The 9810-nt window shown below is 44.7% G+C and overlaps 1 protein-coding gene across 1 annotated transcript in view; it reads right to left on the bottom strand.

The window, feature by feature from the left end:
* Nucleotides 1–4855: 4855 nt before the first annotated feature.
* The window catches only part of LOC126252139 (transcriptional regulatory protein AlgP-like), a 49616-nt gene continuing 44661 nt past the window's right edge, over nt 4856–9810 (bottom strand). The window contains exon 3 of the mRNA XM_049953006.1: nt 4856–5154. Coding sequence (XP_049808963.1) covers nt 4856–5154 — 299 coding nt within the window. The remainder of the gene's footprint in view (nt 5155–9810) is intronic.

The following is a 9810-nucleotide window of genomic DNA, read 5'->3' as shown; positions in this document are numbered from 1 at the left end:
GCGTTTCGTCATAAAAAAAAGAGAATCTTCTACATTGTTTAAACAGCGAGAATCACAATACGACAGAAGAGCTATCGTCGTACCTCCCAGTCTTCCGCAGCTACAGTTCCAGTTTGCTATGTTTGCCCTTGGCCTGTTTGCACAATAAGAGCTCCGGCACACAATACACAACTCTCTAAAGTTAGCGTCGGCGGTGCTAGATAGTAAGACTTGGACTTAAAGGCAGCGGCCATCCCTCCGTGACATTCAGGCGCAGCGCCTGTGTTCGCACGAGACACCATTCGTTTGTCGCGAACTGCCCGTTTTCTGAATGGGGACGCCTGGGCTGCGATAAGCCGTGGGCGGCCGGCGAGGCAAAGATGGCGGCGGTTGCGTGCGGGCCGCGGCGATAACGCGCTTGTCGATCGTCTTGTGTTTGAGCGCGGCGGCAAGGGCTGCCAACTTGGGAACGCTGCCACTCTGGGCCGGCCTACTGGCTGCGGGGGCATTAGCGGCGCTGCGGCGTTAAGAGCGTTCCCTGGTCCGCCGTTAAGCCGGCCGGCTGGTGCGCACGTGGGGTGGGTTCTGACAGCCGGCGGGGAATACCCGCCGCCTCTCATAACTGCAGCCGGCTCTGTATCAGGGGAACGGCGCCACACTGTCTGTAAACTGTTATAGGTCCTTTATGTGACCGAAAACTCAACATCCTTCCGTTTAAAGTAAGTAGTAGCACTAAAGAAAAGATGCTGGACTTTTTTTTATTATCTGCTTAAAGTTGGTATTTCTGATTAGTACACTTGTACCAGTGTACCTACTTCGTTCATATCAAATTATAAGGAAGTACTTACCCAACGACCAAAAATTGACGACATTTTGTAGGTGCTTGTACTGTACATTTTTGTCTTCATTTTAGGTCCTTGTCTCGTCGATTTTTAATATCAGCAGTTCCGATTGTCTTCAAATCGGATCTGACAACACTAATACTGATGGAATCGATGCACGGGAGAAAGTTTGTCGAAGGTTGAGGCTGCAGGTATGTGAGGGCTACTAATATCGTCTAGTAGATAATGCATACTGTGGGAAGGGAGTGTTAGTAATAAACATTTTTATCGATAAATGCACAGCCAACTCTCTTCGTCCTTGGATCCACCGGTACATATCGGACTAAGGGTTGCGTAGTCGTGAAGGACCGAACAGAGATGAAATGGGAGATGAGTATTTGGGGCTGTGTGATCTTTGAGTTTCTACAGGAGATCCATTCGAGCATCAGGTCCGGGAATAAACCACGGAGAACGTTCCCTGTGTGGAATGGGCAGACTTCGCTTTTTTTCAACTGATACACAAGTGGACTGTTGGGTGAGGGGGTTCCAATACACTATCGCATAAATGGATGTTCTGGCCTACAATAAAGCCTCATCATGTAATTAATTAAGTGCGGCTAATCTTTACAGGTGGAATATCTGGGCTTCAACAAGGAAACCATCGACAGGGTTTATGCGAAAAGATACAGTTGCAAGGCGGACTCAGTTATGAAATGCAAAGTTCAAATGGTTCAAATGGCTCTGAGCACTATGGGAATTAACATCTGAGGTCAACAGTCCCCTTGAACTTAGAACTACTTAAACCTAACTAACCTAAACACATCACACACATCCATGTCCAATGCAGGATTCGAACCTGCGACTGTAGCAGTCGTGCGGTTCCGGACTGAAGCGCCTAGAGCCGCTCCACCACCGCGGCCGGCAAATGCAATCTCTAGTAGGCATAAATCAGAATATGATCCTGACCTCATAGTGGAACTGGTCAGTGGCACTCTTTTGTTTTCTAGTTTACAGCACGATACATACAATAAAGAGTTGGGTTAGAACCTTAATTTTTGACTGTCATTTATATCCACACACATGTTACAGTATAAAATGTAAAACTATGTACGGAAGAGTTAATTTCGTTGCAATTTAGTAATCTGTATTGTAATCTTGAGAAAAAGCAATATCGTTAATCGTGATTATTATTCTGTATTATTTTCACTGTTACTTCCAGAATGTCGCTGTTACAAGAACCAAAGAACATGAAAATGGTGCAGTAGTTGAGAAGGAAATAAGGCAAGGATGTAGCCTATCCCTGATGTTGTTATATGTGTGTATTAACCAACCAGTAAAGGAAGCCGAAGAGAAATCTGAAAAAGGAAATTGAAGTTCAAGGAGAAGAACTAACTATTAAGCAACCAGTAAATGACGCGTCATAATGACGCGGTACCAAACCCAGAAAACTTTTATGTCGGAGGAAACTGAGGTTCAGGGAGAAGAAATAAGAACTTCACGTTTTGCCAGTCTCACTGTAATTCTGTCAGAGACTGCTTTCAATGAAGGTTATAAGATGAACATCAACAACAGTAAAACGCAAGAAACGAAATGTAGTCGAATTAAATCAGGCGATGCTGAGGGGGATTAGCTTGGGAGAAGAGACACTAGCTACTTGAGCAGCAAAATAACGGACGAAAACCGAAGTCGAGAGATTTTGAAATGGACTAGCAATAAAAAGAAAAGCGATTCCGAAAAAGGAAAATTTGTTGCCATCCAATGAAGGTATTTGTATGGAGTGTAGGCATGTACGGAAGTGAACAGGCAGGAAGGGAAGTTTTTGATTGTGATGCTGTAGTACACTCCTGAAGACAAGATGGATAAATCGAGTAACGAATGAGGAGGTACTGAATGGAAAATAAAGGACAGCTTCACTGAAAGAATGAATCGGTTGACAGGTCACACGACATTTTGAAACACCAAGAAATCCTCAGTTTATTATTGGAAGGAAAAGGGAAGTGTTGTGTTGAAGGAGGCGGAAAGGGGGGGGCGGGGGGAGGTAATATTTTAGAGGGAGATCTAGCCATTAATACAGTAAGCTGTTTGAAATAGATGTAGGAGGCTGTAGTAGTTACAGAGATGAAGAAGGTTTCACAGGATATATAGTGAGGAGAGTTGCAGCAAACTAGTCTTCAGGCTAAAGACAACAACCTAGTAGATAGTGTCGGGAGTTCCATGCGGCTTTTCGCGGATGATGCTGTAATATACAGGGAAGTTGAAGTATTAGAAAATTGCAGCGAAATGCAGGAAGATCTGCAGCGGATAGGCTCTTGGTGCAGGGAGTGGCAACTGACCCTTAACATAGACAAATGTAATGTATTGCGAATACATAGAAAGAAGGATCCTTTATTGTATGATTATATGATAGCGGAACAAACACTGGTAGCAGTTACTTCTGTAAAATATCTGGGAGTATGCGTGCGGAACGATTTGAAGTGGAATGATCATATAAAATTAATTGTTGGTAAGGCGGGTACCAGGTTGAGATTCATTGGGAGAGGCCTTAGAAAATGTAGTCCATCTTGTTGATGGCTTACAAAACACTCGTTCCACCTATACTTGAGTATTGCTCATCAGTGTGGGATCCGTACCAGGTCGGGTTGACAGAGGAGATAGAGAAGGTCCAAAGAAGAGCGGCGCGTTTCGTCACAGGGTTATTTAGTAAGCGTGATAGCGTTACGGAGATGTTTAGCAAACTCAAGTGGTAGACTCTGCAAGACAGGCGCTCTGCATCGCGGTGTAGCTTGCTGTCCAGGTTTCGAGAGGGTGCGTTTCTGGATGATGTACCGAATATATTGCTTCCCCCTACCAATACCTCCAGAGGAGATCACGAATGTAAAATCAGAGAGATTCAAGCGCGCACTGAGGCTCTCCGGCAGTCGTTCTTCCCACGAACCATAGGCGACTGGTACAGGAAAGGGAGGTAATGACAGTGGCACGTGAAGTGCCGTCCGCCACACACCGTTGGGTTGCTTGCGGAGTATAAATATAGATGTAGATGTAGATTACCATGGAGGAAGAAGAGGAGATTAGCGTTTAACGACCCATCTACGACTGAGTCATTAGAGACGGAATAAAAGCTGGAATTGTGTTGTGTACACAGTTCCGCGTAGTCAGCGCGTACACAACTTTCCCACTAGAGCGCGCCCCGGTAAGCACAACAGCGTAGGCGCAGCGCTCGTCCGTCTCCGCACAACTAGATGGCGCTGCCATAGAGACGGACCAAATTCTGCTTCCGCCGATCCGCGTATTAATATGTAACACAGCCAATGAGATTGCTGCTAACGTAGAACCTTTTCTCCTCGCGGGTCACACTTGCGCAGTTATACATGAACGCGCGAGGTATTATAACGAGTGTACAGAACTCCGATTAGGCAGTCTGCATTAGTCTGCATGTGTCTGCACAAGTCTGTACGAGTTCTACATTTGTCTGTACCAGTCTATAGTCAAGTTTCAGTCTGCGCCTAATAAGATTACCATGGCCATGAAGATAAATGTATAGATACTTTTGTCAAGTATCAGAGATATATGTGAGAATAAGATTAACGTATTAATACCAAAGGAACTTCAGATTGTCAATTGTAAATCGCATCCAGAACCAAGTTAAGTAATTTTATGCTTGTTATTATTTTAATAAATGTGTGTGAAAATTAATCAAGTTCTGTTTAAAGTTGGTCACCGTCAATCTGCTACTCTAAGCGTGCAAGTGGCATTTCTATCGTCTGACCTAACGGCAGAAGATAAAGACGCCACGATAAGACCACGAGACACATTGCTGACACTCGCCTACTTCGTTAGAGCGACAAGTCAAATAATCTGATGGTGTGTGTACTGAAGGTCTTGCAGTACGCACACTACAGATTGGTTATTAATAACTAAGAAAAACGGCCGTGGCCTTTTCAAAGGAACCATCCCAGCATTTGCCTTAAGCTATTTACGGACATCACGGGAATCCCAAATGATCTGAACCTTCGTCCTCCCAAATGCGAGCCAATGCGGTATCTCTCCCGGTCTTACTACAAAGGTGTCCCACGTGATCCTCCTGTAGGAGCCTCCGTCGCCTGTTGGACTGCTTGCTGCTGCCACCGGCGGTTCTCGGCTGGCGTGCGCAGAGGTAGGGGTGTAGGAGGAGGGGGAGTGCGGGAGGCCGCACAAGGTCGCGTGGGGGCGGCGGCCGTGCGTGCGGGCGGGTTTTTATCGCGACACGGCCGCGCCACAATTACTGGGGCCGCAACAGGCGCCGCGCCGGGCCGGCCGGTCGAACGCGCGGCTGCACCGCGGGCGAGGAAGCCATCCAGGGGCAGGGGCTGCTGCGCTGCAATCCGGCCCGAAATGTGCGCCTTCCATGTCCGCGCTGACACTGATAAAGTGCCCGCGTCGTTAGCGACCAGCTTCCAGACCTGAACACTACCTCCGCTTGGGGTCGGGCAGGAAAGATCAAAGGTAGGACTGGCAAGTTACCCATCGCTATACCCGAACATTTTTTGCACCCTTAAAAACAAAACAACAAAAAAACCGCATAGGACAAGGTCAAAGAGCCTGCCTACGCATCGACATGCGACTCCAAACAAGAGTGGTGATAAATAGAAGTTGCGTGTTCCTTTGGGACATCAACTGCTCAAGCACGAAAGCCCCCTAACGGGCACGAACGACTCCCGAACGCATTGCTTAGGACTACGATGAGTAATTATTCTGAGACAGAGAGAGAGAGAGAGAGAGAGAGAGAGAGAGAGAGAGGGAGAGAGGAGAAGGCAATAGTCAGAAACTATTCATTGCATTGCCCGAAGTTTATGTTAGTCATGTAACATCTTTACTAGCGTGTTATTCCATTCCTTTGGCTAACCTTAGAGCCTGATCATAAAACGCTTCCTTCCAAAAAAAATGGCTCTGAGCACTAGGGGACTTAACATCTGAGGTCATCAGTCCCCTAGAAATTAGAACTACTTAAACCTAACATCACAAACATCCAAATCCGAGGCTGGATTCGAACCTGCGACCGTAGCGGTCGCGCGGTTCCAGACTGTAGCGCCTAGAACCGCTCGCCCCCAACCCCCCCCCCCCCCTCCCCAGCGGCCCTTCCTTCCAATGCTATAAAAACCAACAATGTACTAACAAATCTACACCATCATCATCATCATTTAAGACTGATTACGCCGTTCAGCGTTCAGTCTGGAGCATAGTCCGCCTTATAAAATTCCTCCATGATCCCCTATTCAGTGCTAACATTGGTGCCTCTTCTGATGTTAAGCTTATTACTTCAAAATCATTCTTAACCGAATCCTGGCCGGCCGAAGTGGCCGTGCGGTTAAAGGCGCTGCAGTCTGGAACCCTCCATGATCCCCTATTCAGTGCTAACATTGGTGCCTCTTCTGATGTTAAGCTTATTATTTCAAAATCATTCTTAACCGAATCCTGGCCGGCCGAAGTGGCCGTGCGGTTAAAGGCGCTGCAGTCTGGAACCGCAAGACCGCTACGGTCGCAGGTTCGAATCCTGCCTCGGGCATGGATGTTTGTGATGTCCTTAGGTTAGTTAGGTTTAACTAGTTCTAAGTTCTAGGGGACTAATGACCTCAGCAGTTGAGTCCCATAGTGCTCAGAGCCATTTGAACCATTAACCGAATCCAGGTATCTTCTCCTTGGTCTACCACGACTCCTCCTACCCGCTACTGCTGAACCCATGAGTCTCTTGGGTAACCCTGCTTCTCCCATGCGTGTAACATGACCCCACCATCTAAGCCTGTTCGCCCTGACTGCTACATCTATAGAGTTCATTCCCAGTTTTCCTTTGATTTCCTCATTGTGGACACCCATTGTTCCCATCTACTAGTACCTGCAATCATCCTAGCTACTTTCATATCCGTAACCTCAACCTTATTGATAAGGTAACCTGAATCCACCCAGCTTTCGCTCCCATACAACAAAGTTGGTCGAAAGATTGAACAATGCACAGATAACTTAGTCTTGGTACTGACTTCCTTCTTGCAGACGAGAATAGATCTTAGCTGAGCGCTCACTGCATTAGCTTTGATACACCCAAATCTTCACTACACTAAAAACAGATTTCGAATGCAGATGAAGAACCATAACTTTTAAGATCTGAAGTACTTTATATCTTTGCCAGACAGCAATATTCAATGTTTTTAACATTATACGTTAAGTCTTCGTGTAGCGAGATGAATCTCGGGTCACTGGAAGAGAAATACATACCACTTGCAACTGATTGGATTCCATTAGTGGCCGGCCGGAGTGGCCGAGCGGTTAAAGGCGCTACAGTCTGGAACCGCACGACCGCTACGGTCGCAGGTTCGAATCCTGCCTCGGGCATGAATGTGTGTGATGTCCTTAGGTTAGTTAAGTTTAAGTAGTTCTAAGTTCTAGGGGACTTATGACCACAGCAGTTGAGTCCCATAGTGCTCAGAGCCATTTGAACCATTTTTGATTCCATTAGTGAATTTGTACACCACGGCAACAAGGGAAACTCCAGCATTGATCGTCTAGATTTGAAACCGTTTTTCATTATTGCATATCGATTTCAATCACAGAGTGGCTATCTTCAGTGCAAGACTAAGTCTCGTGGACTTATTTATCATGCACACAATATAACTTCAAAGATGTTCATAGTGAAGAACTTAGCATGTACTTGCTAGTTGGCATATTCTTCACTATGAACATCTCTGAAGTTATATTGCGTCCATGATTATATCAGTGCACTGAGCTTAGTCTTGCTTTAATATAATCACTCTGTGTTTAAAATCGATATTCAATAATACGAAAAAGTTTTAAGACGTATACGACCAAGGCTGAAGTTTCCCTCTGCAACAGAATCATACCTAGTCAATAACCGTGTTGCTGAACACGATCTTTCGATATCATTTCCGTTTGCCCTTTTTTTCTGCTCAACAGCTACTCTGGGCGCTTCTGAAAATTCTAGATTAACCATGGTCAGAAAAGAATACGAATCATTGTCGTTGATGGCCGGACGGGCAGTGGTATCTGACATTTCAGACGTGATAATCACAAGTTCGCGTGCTCAAACCTCCTCAGAGGCCGTGAGAATATTCTTGAAATGTTACACTTCGCTACCCGGTCATTGGCACTTACACATCGGAACGTAGCACGAAAAAAATATTACCGTAATTAAGATTACACGGACGATAAAACCGCCTTAACTGCACACCATCTCTTTCACTACCTATCACCATAACAGATAGAGAGAGAGAGAGAGAGAGAGAGAGAGAGAGCGAGAGAGGTGGGACGTTTGTCTGTGTTTGACATTCTTGCAGCAGACACATCAATTCCCGGATATTCGCTATTCTCGTGACAGACTCTCTTCACTCTGCCGTTTAGATCTACTGACGTGAGCCATCAAAACAGACCTTGTGGAACAGTCATGACTCGAGGAATATACTTTTAAAAATGCAGATTTTTGAGGTGTAAGATGTCTGTAGAAGGATTCCATAACGAACGCTGTCATATGTTTAATAATCAGATAAAATGTCCGTATATCTGCAGAAATGCCACTCCGAATACTTCACGCCCTCGGGAACATTACTCCGCAATTTAAGAGTGTTATACTGGTACTGACGCTATGCGAGGTAAAAAAAAAAAATGCCGTGTTGCCGTTACTGGTTGGAGAGCACTTTGTGGTTGTTTGGGAACTGGTAGTTGTTCGCGAAATGACCAATGTCGACAAGTCTACGAAGTCTACGAAGAAGATTGCCGAGATCAGTTCGTGTCAGCAACAGCGAAGTACCTATGTGGCTGATGATACCGCGGGAAACTGGTGTGAGAGTGACACCTTATGGAGATACAGTGCGTGCTCCTATAAAAATCCACAATGCATATAGTCCAGATTAAGCGCTCTGCCTGTGGAAAGAATCAATATCGTCATACAGTCTCGGCGCACAACAGAGTGTGGCGATGGGTCTTGAAATTAAGACACATAACTGACTAACTGTCAGGTGATCAAAAAAATTACATAGCTCCACCTCCTGTTCTCTTAGTGGCCAATTGTGCTGAACATTTCTTTCATCGCCTACATTTATATGAATAAAGGTCGATTCACAGTTGACGGAACAAGGCGTCAGATATGGTGGCATTCGCATAAGCTGGCAGCGGGAACTGTGAGACGTCAATGTCAGGGTATCACATAAGGAAAGTTTTGACGTTGACGCTAGAGTGACGCTGCCGACATCAGAGGTTAACTTATTTTCGCTGCCGTCGCTCATTTTATAGAACTCTATTTCCTACTTTTGTGTCTTCTTAGTCTTTATTTTATTATTTTGCTTCGTTTTAGTGACACATTACAAACGTTCCATGACGACTTCGATATTTTACCATCAAGTGTTCTAGCACTAGAAGCCTGACAGTAAAAAATTGTTTACGTTTTACCACAATATCTGGACTACATTGTCTAGAAATAAAAACATGCAATTTTCATAACATAATTTTTTAACAGTAAAAAAAATCAGCTCTACTAAAGGAGGAAAATACAGTCGTTTTAAATGTTACCTGATACTTAGAACAGACCTCAATGGATAAGGTAAACAGGCTCTATGTATTGCCTTACAAATATTGTTTGATGTATTTGAACGTATCTAATGGGTGGGCCAAAAGTGGCGTAGGGCTCATAACTGCGAATAACTTTTTTATGTATCGTTAGTTTCATTTAATATTTCATAAACTTAAAGATCAAGTATGGAAGATTTGTCATTCATAGTTTTTCAGAATCTGAAACAAAAGAGAGCAGAATATGTAAAAGCAATTATAACGCCTTCGTGACTTTTGGCACAGCCTGCATTTTCGATAGTTAATAACTGACGATAGTTTGAAATGTTTGGACGACAATTTTCCATTTGTTTCATTTCTCAGCGGTTTAACACACAAATTTTATGAAGAAGATCCGCTATGAAATTTGTCTTGCCCATTAGTAAAATTTACTACTGCTAGTTCCTCAATCCCTTATTGGACA

This window comes from Schistocerca nitens, chromosome 4, assembly GCF_023898315.1.
Source record: "Schistocerca nitens isolate TAMUIC-IGC-003100 chromosome 4, iqSchNite1.1, whole genome shotgun sequence".
NCBI classification, from domain to species: domain Eukaryota; kingdom Metazoa; phylum Arthropoda; class Insecta; order Orthoptera; family Acrididae; genus Schistocerca; species Schistocerca nitens.
This window is presented reverse-complemented; position numbering and strand designations above follow the sequence as displayed.